This window comes from Mastacembelus armatus, chromosome 7 (genome assembly GCF_900324485.2).
Source record: "Mastacembelus armatus chromosome 7, fMasArm1.2, whole genome shotgun sequence".
In the NCBI taxonomy this organism is placed as follows: domain Eukaryota; kingdom Metazoa; phylum Chordata; class Actinopteri; order Synbranchiformes; family Mastacembelidae; genus Mastacembelus; species Mastacembelus armatus.
In genome coordinates, this window is record NC_046639.1 from 15,814,110 (window position 1) to 15,836,442 (window position 22,333).

The 22,333-nt window shown below is 38.5% G+C and overlaps 2 protein-coding genes across 2 annotated transcripts; both read right to left on the minus strand.

The window, feature by feature from the left end:
* Positions 1–3,598: 3,598 nt before the first annotated feature.
* Positions 3,599–14,668, minus strand: tmem201 (transmembrane protein 201). Its single transcript, XM_026333121.1, has 11 exons — positions 14,431–14,668; positions 13,701–13,821; positions 13,374–13,565; positions 13,115–13,288; positions 12,514–12,878; positions 12,227–12,427; positions 8,352–8,572; positions 7,601–7,663; positions 7,203–7,493; positions 6,851–6,973; positions 3,599–5,584 (listed from the first exon to the last, which is right to left on the minus strand). Exons 1-11 carry the CDS (start codon positions 14,538–14,540, stop codon positions 5,487–5,489), a joined length of 1,959 nt encoding a protein of 652 aa, XP_026188906.1. The 5' UTR covers positions 14,541–14,668; the 3' UTR covers positions 3,599–5,486.
* A 1,837-nt stretch (positions 14,669–16,505) lies between these two features.
* Positions 16,506–17,752, minus strand: foxl2l (forkhead box L2-like). Its single transcript, XM_026333077.1, has one exon. It carries the CDS (start codon positions 17,571–17,573, stop codon positions 16,791–16,793), a length of 783 nt encoding a protein of 260 aa, XP_026188862.1. The 5' UTR covers positions 17,574–17,752; the 3' UTR covers positions 16,506–16,790.
* Between the last annotated feature and the right edge of the window lie 4,581 nt (positions 17,753–22,333).

Below are 22,333 nucleotides of genomic sequence, written 5' to 3' on the forward strand. Positions count from 1 at the left end.
GGGCTTAGTACTGCCTGCATAAGGGTTAAAGAGTCTTGATTATTATTGGAGGGCAATAAATGAAACTGCGGCTGCAACAGTACTAATTACATTACTAGTAGTTAACAGCTTAACTGGAAACAAGCTGTGCTGTTTACAGTCATACAGCGATATACTGTAGTTATCACCAGAATCAGAATCATCAAGTTTTTCACTGCAAGTAAACACCAAATATTTAAGACCATACCATGATGATAAGACAACTTGTATTAGTTTGGTCATGTCACATGTGACTCGTTTATCACCTGTGGGTTTACCCACAGTACTGTGGAGGGGATTGTGAAGGGGTCTTGACTTCCTGGATAAGCACTGGTCTGGCTATAACAACCCAAAAGAAAAACCGTTAAGGCTTCTAAAAATATGTGTTTCGCTTTGTGTATTGTTTCATCTTTAATGCATATTCTTTTTGTTAAACCTCTCTGTGGTCTCCTGTTGGATTATTGATACATGTTATTTTGACAGATTTACAGGAAAAAGAGATACTTGCAAAAAAAATAAAAAGTACTGCCTATAATTTAACAATAGTACAAACAAAGGTTCACAACGATTTAAGAAACAAAAAATAGCAAAAGCAGCTATAAAATGAAGAAGAAGAAGTAGTTTATTAATCCCCAAGGGGAAATTCAATTGTTACAATTAATTAATAGTAATTAATAAAGTAATTAATTTGTATGTAGAATAGTAATAAAGTAATTATTTTGGGGGATTTGTGTGTGTGTGTGTGTAAGAGAGAGTGCATGCGCGTGTGCGTGTGTGTGTGTGATTGTTTATATTGAGGAATTATAGAGTCTTATGGCCATGGACACAAAAGACTTCCTGAGTCTCTCAGTCTTGGCTTTAGGAGGAATTAGTCTGTGGCTGAATGAACTTCCCTTTTGCCACAGTTCTCTATGAAGTGGGTGGGCAGAACTGTCCAGTATGGAGTTGATTTTGTCCACCATCCTCCTCTCTGCCACAGCCTCCAGACTGTCCAGTTCCAGTCCAACAACAGATTTTGCCTTCCTGGTCAACTTATTTAGTCTGTTGGCCTCATTAGCCTTGATGGAGGGGGTCTGCCCTGCCTTTCCAGATGGGAGTATGCTCTGTGCATTAAGAAGATAATGGCATCTTCCATTCCGATGTGTTCCTGATATGCAAACTGCAGGGGGTCCAGAAATTCAGACACTTGAGACGTCAGATGTTGCAGGACCAGTCTCTCAAACTCTTTCATGTTATGTTATGACGTGATGTTAGCGCTACTGGTCTGTAGTCACTAAGGGCAATGGGACGGCCTCTTTTTGGTAATGGGACAATGCAGGAAGTTTTCCATAACTTAGGCACCTTTTTGAGCCTCCGAGAGAAATTAAAAAGTTGCTGAAAAACCTCTGCTAGCTGTCCAGTACACACCTTAAGTACTCTGGGACTGATCTCATCTGGTCCTTTTGCTTTTGTTGGTCTTTAGTTGGTCTTTAGTATGGATAGTTCCTTCCTCACCTGTTCAGTGGCAAAGGCTGGGCCTGTGTATTTTGTTGATGAGGAGTCAGATGGTGAGGGCAGGGGAGGAGGTATTGGAGGTGAGGTATACTTCAATGTTGTATGGCTGCTGATTGAGGAGATAGCATCAGTGGGCAATGGGGAGGCAGCATTGGCAGATATATTAGGTTGGGGGATGTGAAGAGACCCCAAGGCATCAGTTAAGGTGGTGGAGGGAGGAGGGATGGTGTGTGAGGACACTGGGTCAGAGTAAGAAGCAGAGGTGGTGTAAAATCTATTGAAGAACAGGTTAAGTTCATTAGCAAACTTTGAGTCAGCAGTGTGTGACTTCTTATAGCCAGTCATTATTATCATCCCATTCCACACCTCTTTGATATTATTCTGTCTCAACTTGTGCTCTACTCTGTCTCTATAGAGCTGCTTTGCCTCTCTCAGCTTCCTCTTGAGTTCTTTCTGCACAGCCCGGAGTTCCTCCTTGTCTCTTGCCATGAACGCCCTCTTCTTCCTGTTGAAGAACCTTTAATGTCCTTATTTATTATTATCCTTATTTATGAATCAATCCACAACAACCACGTGTTAACCTGTGAGTTTTAAAAAGGTGCTGGTTAGTAGATTTTGTTATCCAATCCAATCAGCCTTGCATTTAACAATATTTAGGAAGTGTCAGTATGCGAACATGCTAAATTGAGATTGTGTGCATATCAGTATGCTAATTTTGTCATTGTGAACATTCAGGTATATTACCCACTATGCCTAAACAGAGTACCCCTACTAATTAGTCTAAATAGAGTAAAAACAAATTATGGAATAATCCATAATATATAGTGTACACTAGCAATCTTTACATTATTGATCTACCTTATGGCTGCCAAGCAACTGGTCATGTAAACATCTTCAAACTATTATAGATATATTGTACTACCTTATTTTACACCCCATTTACTTTCAATTCTTCACTGATTGGCACTACACTGCGCCTCTGTGGCACTATTGTGCCTCTGTGTTGTACATTGCCAAATGTACTGTCTGCACTGCTTGCATCTGTGCACTCATCCGCTTTTATGTATCTTAAGACTCTAGTCTTAAGAACTAGTCTGTTAGAAGCATACAAATTCGAATGATTATTGTAACAAGGATATTTGGTATATATTAGTTTTGACATTACAGAAATGGAGAAATGCACTTTACAAGCAAATATATTTTGTGTTCTCACATCTGCTTTTTATATAGAGGCTTAGTGGTATCATTCAGCCAAGGTCAAGTGCAAGGCTTTCTCCTTTTGAGATAGGCAATATGTTTAATAATGGTTGTAGATCAAAAAGGCCTCTCTGAAAATAATAGAAAAGCAGAAAAAAAAAAAAAAAAAAGTCATGTGGGTGAGGACATTTGTGGGTGCAGAGTTTTTTTGTTTTTTTGTTTTTAAAATGGAACCGTTTTTAATCTTATCTCATAAAAGCACTTTTGTCCTTGACTGTGTGGTTGGGTGAGGCACTTCCAATTTATTAAGCAAGCCATAGGGCTATTTGCTGGTACAATGTCTGATTAGTGCCAGAGGGGGGTGTATTGAGGCAAGCTTAGAGAGCATCAATTTAGCTCATGTCAAAACAGCAGACTATTGTACCTGTAGCAATACATTACTCAAAAATAATTAGAAAAAAAATATTTATTCAAAAATGACTGGTCCATATGAAACAAGCCAATGCTGTTCCTTACAATCACACAGAAAAAAAAAAAAAAAAAAAACAGCTTCTGCAGACAAACATTTGCACTGCTGAACATAGCGGATAGAACATAAACTCATGCTGCTTCTAAGTCTGAAATGGACAACTCAAATAAAAATGCATATGGAGAAGAAAAAAAAAAACATTTCATTACAATTTAAAAGAAAAGATTAAAAAAATAAATTTATCATGAACTGAAAATTCAGCATAGCTGAAAGAACATTTACATTTTAAAATGTACATGATTTTTTTTTTTTTAGATAATGACACTTCTTCAAAGAAGAAATGAATATAGGTTACACATAAAATACAAATGTACAACTCTGTATTCAGTATGTTGAAGGTTACAGCCAATTTCAAAAAACTATTATGTTTTCTGTTTAGTCTTAAACTCAAACATTTAGATTGTTCAGTAGCAAATTTCAGTTAACAATTCATTAATTTAACAAAATTAACTTAAAACTGCATTTTAAAAATGTAAATAAATTTAAACCGACATTAAGGGTCTGAGAAAAAAGAAAAAACACAACCCAGCAATTACTAAAAGAGAACATATTATTCCTCTTAAAAATGCAAACACTGAACAAAACTTTTCATGTGAAACCAAACACCTAGCATCTGAAATTTACATGAGAAAGAAGCCAGCTGTAACCTGTTTACAGAAATCTTAGATGTTCAAATGTACAACTGTGTCAACAATATAGTCAAGATACACAACATCCATGCCTTAATTGGACATTGTCAAGACACATTCTCAAAATACAACAACCAAACCACACAAAAAATGGAAACAATTTAGAAAAACGTGCAAAAAACCCTTTCCAATTTAACATGCAGAGATTGAATTTATATGAAATGTTTTGCATTTTACAGCTCTTTTAATTTATCCCTGAATATCTGTGCGTCTTTTATTAAAATATAATGTAAATATTAACATGTTTTTTTTATAGATTGGAAATAACTTTTATATTGCACTATATGGGCGTTTTACCCCTTATAGACTAGCCAGTGAACCAGATATCCTCAACATATTCACCAGAATGAAACAGCTTTGTGAAAGAGATGCATTTCTGTAGTGAATGATTGCACCACGTCACTTAAAATGACCATGATAAAAGTAATGTTAACACTAAACTGTAAAATAACACAACACCGCCTCAGTGGAATATACATGGACCATGGAAAACACCCATGCAGGAAAATTATGACATAAGTTATTTTTTTGTAAGTTATAATTACAAAAGCATATATAAGTTTCAAAAATGTAGAGCTGCAACTATATGCCACAAACACACCATGCTCTGCAGAGTACAAGCATATTAATCAGTTGGGAGTGCTGTTCTCGTCATAACAGGTAATTCTTAAAATGGGCTTTTTTTTTTTTTAAACCATGTCAGTGACAGGGAAGCAAAACTCAAAACATGTTTGAATATTTACCGGTTATGTTAATAAGTTCAGTATAAGCACTCATTTACAACATAATTCCTTCAGTAGTACAAGAGTCACTTTCTATTTTACCTTTTAATGTAAAAACAACAACAACAAAAAACATCAGGTACTGGTGTGTTATGCTGTAGCAATACCATAACATTGATCAGGAGAACAAAGAAGAAACTACTAGAAATCATTGGAGTATGAAAACATTGCTTCTGTTAAAAAATGTATTTTTAAGAAAACTGGCACTGAGGAACTAATTCCAATTTTCCATGTGAGCTGTTGTGTCTATTTGTTCTGGTCATGCCCGTGCAGTGATTTCAGACTCTTTGAATAGTAAGTAGGTAAACCAGGACCCACTTATGTTCAAGCAGCATCAACTAAACAGTACATGTTTACTGGACATTTCACAGAATGCTTTGTAAAAACCCATCACGCATCGGTGCAACAATCAAGTGTTTCAATTATTACCCATGTGCATGTTCATGTAGCATGAGCAGTGACAATTTAAAAGACAAGGTCAAACTACTAAAGTCAGGTGCCGGTAACCATGAACTACAAATTCAAAAGAATACATCTGATTTCACCCTACAGCTTTCTTGTACTTCCAGTCAAAAAGGGAGGTAACGCTGCTGACGATCCATTAGATGACACTATTCTGTTACTCGGCACCAAACAAATGGGTGCCAGAAATGTGACGTTCTCTGACATTTCTGAATGACCTCCAGGTCTACAAAAATGACACTGAGGCTGACTAACTTTGTGAAGGTCACCAAAAAAAAAAAAAAAAAAAAAAGCAACAGCAGACCCATCAACAGTTCATGTCCAGTAGTGGTACATACAGAAGGAAACAAACAGCAGGTTGGCAGTCAGGCTTGCTAGTAAAAGCCCCGGTATGAAAAGATGCTTCAGAAAACCTATGGATGTTACAAAAAAAAAAAAAAAGCGAATTAACATCATCTTGTTGTGGATGTTACAATCATCATACATTATTAGAATGATGTGAGGCATGACATTTCTACTTGAAATTTCATTCTCAGAGAGCTCCTATCTTAGCCTGAAAAGTCCTAGCTGGGAGTCCTAGACAAAAAGTGATTCAGGAAACTTCTCTTAGCAGCTCTGAGTAAGGAAAGTACAAAAGCCTTTATCTGATTGAGGAGGTGTGGTGCCCCCTGTTTCTAGGGATGATGCAACATTTCAAGGACTGTGATTGGTTGATCAAAAACTATCTGTAAAAGGTCTTAAAATGTCTCTTTGTGAAAATAGAATAAATGAACAAATACCTGTGTCACTATATGAGACTGTGAAAGTGCTTCAATGTACGATCATTCTGCTGATGGAAGGTTGTGACAGACCCTGTTGCATTTTTACCTCAGTTTTGTGATCGCTTTCATTTCTGGCGTTATCATTACTACGTTGGGTGGGAGATGTGACCGCATCTCTAATACGTTCGACCACAAACAAACATTACCCCATCGCGATCCAAACTGTAGCATTTAATTAACTCACGATTCTTCTGTGTTTTGAGAATATTTCTTCTTTCAGCCATTTTGTCCTCTGCTAAAGAAACTCTTAAGCCTCTTAGAAGTCCTCCTCTCTACTCTTAATTTTTACCTGAGGAGTTGTTTTCGGGGCTAAGATGTTTCGTGAAACATTTTTATCTTTACTAAGATTTAGTCCTAAATTTAAGGGGAAATTCTAAGAAACTCATAATTCTAAGACTTTTCACCACTAGGAGAACTTTTAGGCTTGGGAAGCTTTCTGAATACGGGCCCTGGACTGGACCAACACATTAACTTTTTCTGTGAATTAGGAGAAAACCAAAACATTTCAAGTGTGAAAAATAATCCGTAAATTCACTTTAAGGGGGAATCTCTATGTGGTCAGTATGGAGAGTATCAGGTTGTCAATAATGACAATGTTAACCCAACAAGAAGAAGTCCAGTGACTCAGCTTCTAGATAACACAGACGCAGTCATCAATAATGTACCTAAAGCATGAGCAAGTGAGCACTGATTTAAGTCAGATTTGAAAAATGCGAACTTATCCTGTACTAGGATTACACCTTTAGGCAAGAAGACACACAGATACACAACAGGCACAATCAAAATTAAATGCAACTTCTAACAGGTTGTGGACACAGCTTCCATCGCTCTCTGCTATGTCTAAATCAGACTACTTACCTTTTGGAGGAGTGGTGTTCTCTAGGCCCTGCGTCGTAGTGCCAACAAGGCATGCGGAGGACCCTGAGGAGCTGCCTCTCTCACTTATTTCTTCTTTATCAATCACACTGTTGTCTCTCAGATCTGCATAACAATAGAACCAGGTAACTCAAGAAGCAATGAAACAATTCAAGCATGAGGTTAATAAATAGGTTACAAAGGCCTTTCTCTCTTCAAAGCCACTGTGTATAACATTGAAGAATGTTTTACTACCCTCTGGTGGTAGTAGCAGAAATGATATCTGGTAGATGGCAATGAATCTTGTCACAATTCTCCCTAAACAAAGAGTTCGCTCTTAAACAGTTTAACATACCATTTTGACTGTGGAAGGGTGATATGTCAGGTGAAAAGTAGCCACTGTGAATCGGAGAGGGTGGCTCTAGAGTGGAGTATAACGAAGACAGAGGTGGGGGTGAAAGCCTGGGTTCTGGCTCCGCTGAGAAAAGATAGAGTTTCTGGCTGCAGATGTTGAGGCGAGCAGGGCTAATGAGGGGACGGCGCTGTCTGGCAGAACTTGAACTCGATATAACCGAACCAGCTATTGAAGGAGTTGGAGAGGGGCTTGGGGATGACTGATGGCTGCCAGACTTCAGTGAAAAATAGTCTGTGGTAAAAAAGCAGCAGAGAAAATATTAATCAAGGCTCTGAAAAGCTTGTAAATGTTTAAAATACAGTGGTGAGTGGGGATCCCAAAACCAGGAGTTTTAATACCTGAGGGTGGGGAGTCTTTGTATTGTGAGGCTGGTTTGCTTCCACTGAACAGGTAGCCAGAGTCTGAAAATGAGATACACAATGTAGAATCTCACGATTTACCTCAAACATTTACCAAGAGTTTCTTTAAACCCACATTACTGAGTTGGCCAGAAAACCAGCTCCACAAACTGTAGGAAGCTTTATCCTTTTTTTATTATAAAATTATATTACTTAACATAATACATGTTAAATGTATATTCTTGTCCATAATATACACAAAAAGACCTAAACTAGATAAATTAGCCAGGCTGATATGTTTACCAAGCCATTAAATCAGGAAACTGTAGCAAAGAATTGCCTATATGTGAGTAAGGCCAGTTACAAAGTGTCTCCAATTTGTTGTAAGTAAAGTGCAACAATTTCTACTAAGGCACTTCTAATAAGAAACACCAATAACTCAGAATTATATTATAGAAAACCTTATGAACTGTGCCTGTAATAAGGCAGTACACTGCAAGAAGCAACTCAAGATTGGCAGGCGAGGCCCATGTGGTTGGAAGTGATATGAATCTTCCTATCTGCCCTTTAGAAGCAGTGACCAGCTACTTGATTAAAAAACATTGGCAATATTTTGGCCATTATTTTACCATTACATCAAACCAGTCATTTTCCACTATTAAAAAATATATAGAAACACATTACAATATCAGATTTGTCGATAAAACCAAAATTAAAAAAAATAAACAAAAAATATTAATTATAATGTTACCTGTTCTTTTGAAGGAGGGAATGGTGCCAAGACAAAGGGCTCTGTTGAGGCGCCCGGGCAGAGAGGAAGGTGAATCGCTGCACTTGCAAGGACTCTGTTGGCGGTTGATGAGCTTGGACAGGTTGGGCGGCGGCGTGGGGACGAAAGAGTCTGCCAGATCAGGAGTGAGCAAAGGAGGCTGACTGCTGAAGGGGGGAACTGCACAGTTGCCTGCAAGGTATCTGCAAAACAAGGGCAATGTAACGGTCTAATACCTGAAATACACAAACAAAACTGTCAAAAGGTTTCATTACAATCTCAAAAAACATAACACACTTATGTTATATGTGTACAGTACAAGTACAGTTAGGACTAAAAAAGCATTATAGTGATGCAAGCACACACAAAACTTTTCAAATGAGATTCATGTTTCACACAAATGTCAATGCATATTGACATTAAAATATAAACTCACCAAAGGAAGTTCAGTCTAACGTAAAAAAAAAAAAAAAAAAGCTAAATAATAGAGTACAAGTTTTGTGCAGCAGTCTATTGCAAGGCTGTCTACTGCAGCTGTCAAACAACATGCAGCAGCTGAAAGTGCCTACAGAACAACTGTTACAACAGACATACTTTTAAGCAGTACAGCTCAACTCTCACATTTCCACAACACACCATCCATGGCCCATATATGAAATGTGTCTTTCTGTTCAGTGGGAACCAGGTTTTGTATTTCTAGAAGAAAAATCAGATTAAGCTGACATTTTTCCTCAACCCCAATACAGTGTAATAAAGCTAGTGTTTCAGAAGGTTCAGGAAAAAAACAAAGAGGTGGACAAGACCATTTCTATTGACGAAAAACAAAACAAAAGGCATATCCTTTCACCATTTGTTTATTACATTACATGTACAGGATGTATTTCTACAAAGTCTTCAAGTCGGAGCTTGACATTATTAGCAAAAACACCCAATTTCAGCATTTAAGCACCCAAAACACATTTTTTCATTGGGTATGTTGTGGGAAACCTTTTTAGCATGGATAGAGCTCCATTTCTGAGGCTGCTATGGAATATAAATACTTAGTAAGTGATCAGACTTAGATCAACTAGCTTATTTATACTATAGGTTCAGATGGAAAAGTACTTAAATACTGTAAAAGTACCAAGATTTGGCAGAGTAACTTTTCATTTCTTTGTGTCAAGTTGTTCAGCATTTCTTCAAAACTCACATTGCCAAAACATTCAGGTGTGACACACACTTCAGCTCAACTCTGGGTAGCTACAATACAGTGCTTTAAAAACATTAAAATCTAGGCTACGAGTTTAAAAAAGAAAAATAAAAAAGATACACAAAATGTAAGTGTGCCAACGGTAGAGCTAAATGCTCAATACAAATGACGGTCAACAGTCATGTAGTTTCATGAGGATACAAGATTTCTCTAAAGACTATGCAGAAACAGCCAAGTACGCAGGCTAGATATTATGCATATACCATAGCATAGTACATTAACACAGCAAACTTTTGAGAACACGTTATATACCTTTGGCAAAGATGATACATCTTAGGTTTTCTCATACACACACACACACACACACACACACACACACAATCATGAAAAGTACTGTTACTGAAATATCATTTCCTTAGATTTGAAAACATACATACATTGGGGTGCAGACCAGCAACTCCACAAAAATTAAAATGCAGCTTTTCTCTGGTACACCATGCTTTTTTCTGGCTAGCTTGCCTTTAGCTAGGGAGGATAAGTATGCTTTAACTTTAATAACTACAGTTTTTGCATTTGATGTTTTCAGAAACAAAAGCTTTCAAACGCTGACGACACTACGAGTAGTCAAAATTAAACAGTGTCAATACTTCCTCATGATGGAAATCTGCATCTCTAGTGTCTTAGATTTGGCAACACCTTTGCAAAAATTCAGCTTAAAGATTTGAGCCTACTGCACCAAGGGTGCTAGTCTGAGAACATAAATTCATCTACTGGACAACAGGCAATTTAACCCCCATATTTACAGTACCCTACCCATCAAATACAGTTTATAAGCACTCTACAGTCATTGGTTTAGAATACCATTTCACATTACTGTCAAACAAATATTGCCCCTTCACTCAATGCATTCCATCAAATGAAAACAAAACAGGTCAACGGAAATATATTGGCAAATGGGCACAATACTGATGTATGCAGTTGGTATGTTCAGTGTTTTAAATGCAATAGTAACATAACATATCAGTAAAGGAAAGTACTTTACCTAATCAAGTGGCACATTAAGCAGGTGCTATAGAATTCCATATTTTGATTCACGTAGACTATATAAGAAACTGTAGTCCAAAATCTCAATTGAGAATTCCATATTTTTATTCATGTAGACTATATAAGAAACTGTAGTCCAAAGTCTCAATTGAGACCGAGATAAAACTATTGAAATCTTAGGATGAGCAATAACCCAAGCTATATGAGTGTTAATTATCCAGAATTTGTGACCTATCTTGGGTGAATGATTTCTGCACTAAGCACTTGATTGCTGGCTGGCTTGAGTGTTACAACTGAAAGATCTCCAATCAATGACTATATGCAGTTGCAGGGTTTAAAAGTTCATAATGTTTGCAAGGCCATACACAACACTGCCGCCAGAAACGACTGCTATGACATGATTAAACTCAAGAAGATTCTGAGAGATGACAGGTACCCGCCAGGTAGTCATCTAGAGGCACTATTTTTAAGCATAAAGCACCAAGTAACAAAGATAATGTCCAACACCAAATATAGTTGTAGTATACAAAACAAAAATGGTTTGCAGGCTTAGTGTACCATTTGAATGGACAAGAAAACACAGAAGTATAATCCAAATGGAAATCACATGTGTACAAGATCACAGAGCATTTAAACTATTAAACACTGATGAGTGCATTTTCCCAACAGTTGAAAGATTTTTTAAACCGAAATCAAAAGATTAACTAGTGCTCAAAAAGTCATGTTTTAACTCTCCCTAATTTAAAAAAAAAAAAAAAAAAACATATCATGCAGATCTTCTTCCAGCCCTGCTTTGAAAACAATTTCTTGTAAGCTACTTCAGCATTGTATTTCCCTATAAACTCAGCATGAAAACTGTTGAAATATCAAAGGCCATACATTGTTCAGAAATTGTAAATGTAAAAGCAATACATGAGGTACGTGATTATTCAAAAACAACATCTGGAAATATATAGTTTAGGCTAATTTGGTACTTGAATCTTTAAACTTCACCTTACTGGTTTTAAAAATGACATTTAGTGTACTTTAAACACCAAACTCAGTTCTTCACACATTTGATATCATTAATATGAAATTAACTGTCATTAGTCATAGATTAATAAATAATGAGAGAAGCTATGGTGCTACATCCCATAAAAAAACAATTCTATTTAGAGTACTTGATAAGTCTTCTTGAAAGGTTAGAACTTATGATATATTACTGTTGGTTCATGTCAATAGCATTAACTGCAAAATGGTTTTGACCTCGAACATTTTTCACACATGCAACATTAGATAAAGTGCATGTGGGCTTGAAGGGAACATTTAGTGTGATTAAGTAATTTAACACTACTGTTGTGTTCCTGTCATGGGCCACACACATTACTATGCCCTTAGTGTGCCATTCACATCATGAATTCACAGTCATTCATCCACAGCAGTAAAAAGGAAAGTTCTGCATTACTGAAAATTGCACATTCCTTGTTCTGTTAAGGAACAGGAAAACTGTAAAAGCAACAGATGACAGCCTACGGAGTAATATGTTTTGATATTGTTCTACGAAAAATCCCGTCATGGGAAGAAGAACTGGTTGCACAATTCCGTGTGTTACACAACATTTGCACATTACTGCTGAGATTCTGACCTTCGATATCTGCCTCTTCGTTGACCCAAAGGTTTACGAGTTGCCACAGCAGCGGCAAAGCTGACTAGGGAACAGAGGGAGATGGTGCTGTGCTTGGCTGTATCCATCCAGCCCGAGGTACCAGTCACATAACTCTCAGCCAGGTAGAGAGACAGGATGAGGAACCACAGAACAGAGGCCACAGCATCAATTCTTCTCAACCTAAAAAAGGGGCGACCTATGAACCAAGCGTTCTTTCTTAAACTTGTTTAGGATAATGATAAATAAAAGAGGCATTGACTGCTTACCTCATGGGTCCTGCTAAAAAGACAGCAATGAGACAAGTCAACAAGCCAACAGAGACAACCGCCAGCTGGTTGTCTCTTCCATGCTGCCACACCAACATGGCGTTTTCTGTGGCCTTATCTGGCAGGAGCTCCAGCAGACCCTGCAATATAGGTATGTCTCCACTGCTTTCGTTTTTGGGGGTGGATTCATTGTATAGTTTAGGCTTTGGCAGAACAACCCCACCACTTAATGTCTGTGGGCCACTCGGTGAAGCAGGCTCGTCCGATGACTCACAGAAAGACATACCAACTAAGACAGCACAAATCAGGAAGGCAAGGGCCCGTAACAATATGACGCCCATGGGAGAAGACGAAGAATAAGAGTTCTAAAAGAGAGAAAACATGTTTTCACTGGCAATCCAGACATATGTGCCTATACACAACAGGCAGGTGAAGCAGACTGATGAAAATCATAAACTATGATAAACTATATAATTTTAACAAAACACAGTATAAACACCCATCTAAAATAGAATAATAACTATAAAAGCAGTGCAAATATGATGACTAAACACTCAAACTAACAGATCGTTAAATATCTTCAGTTTTTGGCTGCACTGACCGTTACAAAGCTCTTGTCTCTGGTGCGTCGAAGCTGATGGTTTAGGAGCACTGTACGTAGCTGGCGATTTTGATATTTGATGTAATACTCCACTGCTGTCTGACACGGTCTGCATAACTTATAGGTTTGCTCCAGGTGGTGCTTGTAGGCTTCAATTTCCTCATCATAGTTCTCCTACAATACAAACAATGCATTTAGTGCTAATAGCCATAACAATAACTGGTGCATTACAGTGAATAGAAACAAGCAAGGTACATACATCATCCCTTGGAATAAAAGAGGCCAACTGCTTGATCTTAGTAGACTGGTTGTTATTGCACTTTCTGCACAGCAGCATCTGGCAATTAACCCACTGCTGCGTCTTGGGTGTTTCAGATGAGTGGAGACTCCCTGATACATGGTTTAAATGAATCATGTACTGAGCTGGGATGGTTTTATTGTAATCCCCATTCTGAAAACAAGACAAATCAACATGTAGAACATCAAAACACAGGGAACAACATAGGAGAAAACTTAATTAAATCACTGCAGTTTATTACAGTGCCTAGAAGATAATCCACAGGTGTTATGCGTTTGTCCAACGTACCTCCTGGAAGCCATTATACTGGTCACAATTGGGACAATCCCAGCAGTTCCTGTTCCCATAAGGCACCACTGTGTTCTCATTACAGAACCAGCAGTTCACGTGTACATGGCTTGGTTTCTTTCTGTAAAAAACAGGTGGAGTGTACATAATACAACATGACAATCAATCCTGCTGGTGCATTTCTAAGGTCCAAATGTTTCCCACTGCTGAACCATAGATACCACATTGATGATTGAATCAACTCAGATGCTCCTCTTAATGCCTACCAAACTTCCCTTTGTTTGGATTAATAAAGTTTGTCTTATCCCCAAGTTGCAGTTATATAAATGTGAAAGCATTTCTCTCTGAGTCGCTGAAGTGCACTGTAGAGTTAAATCACACTGATCTGTTTGATCTGACATCACATAAAAGTTCAGAAAGTCATTTCTGAAATGCTTAGACTGACAATTAACTTGAGATAACACATCATAAAAGTACGCATACAATAGATGGCAAAGACAAAAAATCAATTTCTTACTGTTTGTTACAAGCGTCTATCGGCAAGTTTGTTAGTACCACGGCTAGCAAAGTTAGCGTCCGGGCTAGCATAGATAAACTGACAATTCTTGGCAAAAGTGGACACATGCTCATACATTATGAAAACCTTAAGCGCTGACAGTGCATTTTTAACATGGCATGCGAATAAAGGTATAGCTGCAGTAACTTCAAGTTAACTTAACGTTAGCGTTACCTGGTAGCTATTTTGTATATTAGCGCTCCACCGACGACAAATGCCGTTACTCCGACTCCACCGTACATTAGCTCGGGATATTCCAGCATGAGCTCGTTAAAAGCCTCCATTTTAACTAAAATTAGCAGTTGCAATAAGAAAAACAAGAGGACGAGACACAATAAATATAAGGTTAGTGTTAAATTGATTTTCACAAAACACGGCGCGAGGAGGGCACGCGACAGGCGATCCCTTTGTATGGAACACGCCCCGTAAAGGAAACGGAATGTGCGTCACAGTCTGGACAGCTCTGCTTTTTTAATTTATTATTTTCATTCAGTTATTCTTAACTGTAGAAATAACGTTCACAAACATACTACAAACTATCACGGAAATGCAAAATAGTTTGAGTGCTTTTGATGATTGTGTTTAAAATTTAAACCTGTTGCAACGAGGAGCGGGGCGCCATTTGTCTTTTACCGCTCTCGGTTCATGCTGCATTCAGGCAACGTCGGCAGAATGGGAAAAACAGGCGTTGTTCCGAGAATAAATACCTTTTACAATATGCCCACTTTAACAAAACAATCTAATGACAAGGGTCTATGATGACAAGTAGAGGAATCGTTTTCGAGTTGTCCTTCCCCATCTTTCCATATGGACGAAATACACTGGCATTCTACATCTGTTACATCTGTCATTTCTGTTTCTAACACTTCTAAATAATGCTGAAAGAGTGAACAGTGAACAATCACAGATTTCATTAGTATCTAATTGTTTTTGAAAGGACACTTTCTAAATGTTTGTTTAATGTAAGTTAAGAGATTTAAGTCATAATGACTAGAACTGTCCAAACAAAGTAAAACATGAACTTATCAACTTTACTCATGTTTCATATTTGTTTGTCTCTGGGTGGTGATACACCTGCTTCTTCCAGGTATTGCTCCCTCTTTTTGTCCTCTCTCTCTCCATCCTTCTTTCTCTCTCTCTGTGCACTGACAATCACATGCAAACATGTTAACATAATTAACTAGAAAATAATAAAGCAAACAAACACAGTAGACCTATTTATGAGTTAAATAAATGAAAGGCGTTGGGGAGCAATTACATTTAATAGCATATAAACACACTGCTTATGTAATGTTATTTATTCACTACACAAATACTTCAGAATATCAGTCAGCTGCAATACATGTGGGCAAAGGGTGTTTATTGTTTTAGTAACTAAAAACCATCGTTCTGCCTTTTCACCTGCTTCATCTTCCTCTCTCTCCTTTTCTCTGTCTCCATCCTCCTCTCTTTGTAATGTCATGCAAAAAGCAAAAGTGACAACCAAATCGAGAATCCATCATTGCTCCTCAGTGCTCTAGGGTTATGTTATTATAATCATAGGCTAGGTTATGTAAAAATTAAAGTATGTCCATCTGGGAGGGAGAAAAGAAATTTCGAATGGTTCTCAGTTTGTTTTTGTCTGTTAAAAACCTAGTCTGCATAATCCAAAGTTTTACGACTATACGATTTCACAAAACCATGAAGATAATCACTTTATCTTTCACGGGCGCTGAGCTGAGATTTAGCCAAAACTCGCCCATGGTGTTAATATTGCATTTTACTTTAATGTAACTGCCACGGGTGATGCATTTACAGTCATTCTGCCAGCCGTTTGTTGACATGTCTTCTTCCTTTTCTGCTTTTTGGCAACCACCGCCTGGGGGCTGAAGTGACAAGGTTTTCGTACGGAAAGCTCGTAAGTAAAGTGAACACGCCATTAAAACCTGATATTTCACTTTAAACAATAGAAACATTTAGGGAATTACGGATAATAATAATAAGAAGAAAACGAATAGAATAACAAGTCAAACAATAAGACCAAAACAAAATGCAAAAATAACGTTTTATTTTAACAAACATGATGTATTTTACATCAAGTAAACATTCATAATCGATTAAGAAAACTGATCAGTGCTTCAGTCACCAACTGTTGCATAGCAGCTCGGACAATTGGCCAACACCAGAGAAATTAAATAAATAATATTGTTACAAATCCATAAGCATATTCAAAAGAATAAAAAAAAAAAGAGAATAATAATAATGTCGGAAAAAAAGACATATAAAAATAATTCCCCAACAGAAGAGGCATACAGAAACGAGAGTTGATCGGTGCCGTCTCTGAAACAGTCCCTGTAGTCGAGCAAGATGTTTAAGCCTGTATACCAACAGCTTAGGCCTATTTAAGAGTGAACCAACAGTCCGTAAATGTCCATCTTATCAAATAGACAAACAATGAACCTTTCCTCACAAACGAATAACAGCCGAAGTGAAATGGTCAAACAGATGAACTTTGGGGCAGTGAACTAGCTCTCGGTGGTTAGAGTAATTTAAAACTACTCCTGCGCCTCCACTTGTCCTCCATATGAGGTGAACTGCTGGTAGCTGCATGCCACGGAGACGGTGCCTCCGTCGGGGCTCACTGGGTGGGTCATTCCGCCGTAGGGACACCCGTTGTGGGGGACCAGGACAGATGGGTGGCGGTGGTAAGCCCCGTATGGGTGGTGGAAGTGGGTGGGCGGGCAGTAGCTCACCTGGCCGCTGGGGGATACGCTGCGGGTGAGTCCAGTGAGGACCTGGGGTGCTGGGTATCTGGTTGGCTGGGACGAGCTTGGTTGGCACAGAGCCCAGGAGCTGTTCACATAAGGCTGCAGGTAGATCGGCTCGGGGTAAGGACGTCCGGTCAAGAAAGGCACGCTCGATGATCTGTAGGGCTTCCTCACCCTCCTCCTCCGCCGGTAGTTGCCCTTCTCAAACATGTCTTCAAATGCGGGGTCCAGCATCCAGTAGTTGCCCTTCCTGTCCCCTCCGCCATCTCTGGGCACTTTGACGAAACATTCATTGAGAGACAAGTTGTGTCTTATACTGTTCTGCCATCCCTTTTTATTCTTCTCATAGTAGGGGAACTTGGAAGTTATATACTCGTATATGCCGCTCAGGGTTTGTCTCTGGTCGATACTGTCTTTGATGGCCATGGTTATAAGAGCCACATACGAAAACGGCGGCTTATCCAGCTGACCTGTCTCCTCCGCACCTTTGGGTTGATACCGGGGCGAGTTGGAGCTGATGTCCAGGAGCTGCACTCCCTGGTCGGCCTGGGATTTCTCTTCTGCATCCATGGCTCAGGTAACATGTGCGTCCTACTCGGGCAAAAAAGCTCCAGTCTGCCGCTGAGCAACGCTGAGACACGGTCAGGTCCGGGCCCCTCCCTTGCACAGGAGCAGAGCCTCTTTCATGTTTCCGACTTTCACAGGCTAAGTCTGCGACCGCATGTGGTCACACGGTAGTCTGTTCAGGTTGAAACAGAGGTCACATCCCTGAGTTTGGACTTTTCACACTTTGAAGGAGACTTCAAAGATGATTCCTGTGTCTGTAAACACGTTGCATTTAATGTGTAGTGTTGGAAACACTTTTGTCTGAGTCACTTGAAAGAGATGGACATAATAATAGTCATTTGGCCAGTAAAGCGTTTTATACATTTATTTAACTACTTTGACACTTCGGTTCAGTTTACAGTAACAGTTTTTAGGTCGTGTGTATGTATTAAATATTCCTTAAAGTCAGCTCTGAATTGCAAATAGCATTTCATTAAATATTTGTATCTTACTTTGAACTTAATTTGTTAATTTGTTCTTTAAAACACATATATTCTTTAATAGCTCTACCCACTGGATCAACTAAAAGGCACACACTAGTTGGGTATTTCCAGCACTTGCAGGTAAGATAAGCATGCCACCCACATACAGTAAGGCATGAACAGTAGGCCTGCCTGTCCACAGGGGATGCTAGATAATTATCACCTGCTCTCACCAGACAGTCTGTCTCCCCGTAACTGATATTGAAACAAAGGTCTTGAAAGTGAGCAACCAGTGGATAAGCAACTACATCTTTGGCAGGGACTAGAGAGCAATTGTTATCACTGTAAGTCATGTTTTTTTTTCTGACAGAGAAAGCTATAGAATTATCTTCTGTAAGCAAAGCAAGATGCCCAACTAAACACGTTCTGTGTAGTTTCAGCTATCTGAGACTGAAGTAGAATGCAGCAAACCTGTCAGTAATAAAGATCACAAAATGCTGGTGGGTAGACTACAGAAGAAATGAAGAGTCACAACCCTCAAACAGCCCTCTGGGTTTTAGCGTTTCAGGGTTTGTCGCCTATACTCTGGTTAGTTCTTTCTAATGGAGAGCTTTTTAACATGGAAAACATATGAGAATAGCAATGACATATAGGTTGATAATGTGCTCGTAGGTTCAACCAACAAACAAATCAATAATAAAAATATATAAGATAAGATCAACTTTTTTTAATCCACACAGGAGATTTCGATTCAAATATGAAAATATAAGTTATATGAGAAATAAGAACATGACAAAAAAAATTGCAGCTTTGTTTGTGCTATTTATTGTAAATGACCTCTATGTTGTGTTATTGATTAGTAACATAATCACATCAACATGTAAATCAACTGTTAAAATTATGCTATGTGGTAAGGCAACAGGGCGGCACTGAGAGGCTCTGAATGTTGCTTCACATCCAGAAGGTTCTGGGTTCAAATCCTGTTTGACCCTGGGGCCTTTCTGTGTGGAGTTTGCATGCGTTCTCCCTGCATCTGTGTTGGTTTTCTCTGATTGTTCCCGTCTCCTTCCACATTTTAAAGACATGCAGTTTGGGGGGTTCGGTTAATTGGTAACACTAAATTGCCTGTAGGTGTGAATGTGTGTTTTTATCTGTCTCTACGTGTCAGCCTGGTGATAGCCTGCTGATTTCTTCAGGGTGTACCCCACCTCTCACCCAATGTCAGCTGGGATTGGCTCCACTCCACCCTTAACTGGACTAAGTGGTACAAAGCAGGGGTGATTCAAGGATCAGACATTTAGGTGTGCTCAGCTCCTAAGCAGAATGTGACATTTATACAGTACCTTATGTCCAGTGCTTTTTCTGCCTCCTCTCTACCTCATTGTCCTGTCAACCAAATAGCAAGCGTAACATTCAGTCACACATTCCATGATCCAATAAGAGGTATAAATTCATCCATACTGATTTATGATGTTATTCTAATTGAGCATTGGGTTGCTTTGGATAATGTAGTCAGGTAATGACTTTTACTGACACACTTTTTTTATGCATAGACATTTACTTTGTTGTTTTGTGTCTGGCAGAAAAAAATAACGTGCTCCATAAACTTTCAGGAGGAAACACTTTACTTCTTGATCTACATGTAACTGTCAGCTTGAATTGCAAAGTGTGGTATAATGAGTTTAAAACATACTAGGTGAGTAGCCATTTTTTAAAATATAATTTTCATATCAAGTCTTAAGTGTAGTTTGCTGCTAACATGTCAATGCATTTGAGGAAATTAAATACAATTTTAGTTTTCACATGTAGTGGAGTAATTTTACATTCTAGTGTTGCTGCTCTTCAGACTACTTCTGCCTGCACAAGATTTTGCTCATTGCCAACAGTCCGAATAAGCACTTGCAAGGAAAAACACTGACTTCTGTACTTGCTACAGTCTGGAACTTCCCTATTTCATACCACAAATACCTTTTATGCACAGATGGTGACTGCACAGATCAGGGTGATCAACACCCTTACATCTCTTCTTCCTGCAAGGGTGGAAAGGTTGAAAGGTGTGTGTGTGCTTCAGGGCTGCAAATGGTTCGATCATGAGGTTCAGGCAACAGGATACGCTGACGTTTGTAAGTGAGATGAGTGATGTCCAGCTGCAAACGTTTTCTCAGCCCTGAGCTTTAAATGGTTGACTGAAAGTGAAGTTGTTCATTTCTCATGGCTATTCACACACATTTATAAATCATTTTTGTTTTAGTACAATGAAGTAATCCCATCTTTTGAGAGAGTTATTTAAAGAGTAATACTAGATCTTTTTCACAGCAGATTTTTTGACTTGTCAAAAAACAGTTTTTCCCTTTGTTGCACAACACCAAGACCCCAAAACTGAGGTTTATTGTTGATGCCCTGTTTAGTGCAAAATACAAATCAGCTGTATGTTATTCTTCAGATTTGGCAGGTTACACATAAGTGATTTAATTGCAAGGAAAATAAACATTACTTTATCATGTTGCCAAGCATATCATTTGATGGTTTTAAAAAAGTGTCATCTGGAACTGCTTGGTGAATTAGGTCTATGTGCAGAGAATAAAGTGCAGTGCGATGAGCATGGAGGAAATCTGACTACCTGTCACCATTAAGGCACCTGCAAAGCTGTAGTCAGTGATAAAAGGAAATGACTGCATGTGTTGTGGCTTCTGACTGAACACGATCACATGTAGCAGGCCACAGCCGGCTCCTTGACTTACAGTAGTCATTTTAGGCACCACTCCCAGATTTGGCTAAGCCATGGATTACAAGAAACCTGACTTCCTTCTGTTAGTGACAGACAAAACAACATGTGTCAACTAACTGATGGGCACTAAGACTAAAAATATGTCATCATCAGATTCAAAACAAGAAGGGTAAAGTAAAACGTTTGATTTCAGACCATATTTCACATGTATCCTCACTATCCTGCACATGATACTCAGTTCAGAAAATTGACATATGTATGCACATCATACACAATTGATATGACAAATTTCCTTTTGCTGTCTGATGCTGTTTGTTGGCTGAATTCCATGTTAGGCTTTGTTCTCTCTCAGGTGATGGGATGCTCAAGTTCTCTGTTCAGTTCCCAGTGTCACTGACCCATGACTCCTCCCACAATGCATCTCTTTGTAGCGTTCTACATGACAGCTTTTCAATAAGCCTTCTGCCAGTCCCGCCCTGCAGCCCACATCTCCAGTAAACCACTCCCAGCTCCAAACTTCACTTTAGACATTCTGTCTAATCTGAGGTTACCGGCCTATCAATTCATAAAGATGATAAATGTTCATTTATGAGTTAACCATGTCATCTGTTTTTTTTTTCCATTTAATATGCAGTTAGGTAGATGGGTAATAGTCTCATAATAGTCATTATTAAAAATTGACTGATTGCATTTATGATAGAAACAAAATGTGTCAGTATAAAATAAAAATAGCATTGTCCTGCATTGAACCTACATTCTCCTGTCAATTATCACAATAAGCCCTCTGCCAAGATAACATCAACAGAGATTCCTCGGTGACAGGTTGCATGCTGACAGTGTCTTTGTTGCTGGAATGATCATCATCATGCACACAGAACATTAAAGCCTCAGTGCCTCATTTATTAGTCTCACAATTATGCACATTAAATATTTTATCACCTACTGATTTTTAACACAGACTGTAGATTTTTGTGGCATTTTGACATTTGCATCGAGAGAGGCTTTCCTGAACCTATCAAATAATTACTCGATAGAATCAAACTGACAGGGGTTCCTGTTTGACTTGTTTCCTTGCACCAAATCAACCTGTTGGCACATGTGCCCTTCGTTTGAAGCTGTTATGCAAAGTTGTTCTTTCCATGGAACAGCTGGGAATACAGATAGCAGCGATGAGATGGCAGTGAGGTTTGTGACATCTCACTGACAAATGATTTCTATCTTACTCAACTCACCCTCTACCACTTGGCATTAGTTATGTGACTGAGGCCAGATCACATTTGTATGATAAGGTCATTGCCAAATACCAACCTTGCCTGAACAATAAATGTTTCATGTCCCAACATGAAATATTTTTAATTTATATCTGTGCAGAGCAATTTTTGCAGCATCCTCATGCACTTTTTACAGTATTAAAAAATGCTTACAGATTGCTTTTGTTAAAGAACAAATAATTTCCCCATAAAAGGTAAATAAAACCTCTAATACTCAAAAGAAAAGGAAAAGTTGAACACCTACTGAAACATTCAAATTTCCAAAATGTTAATCAAAACTATATCTCTACCTACAAGGTTGTT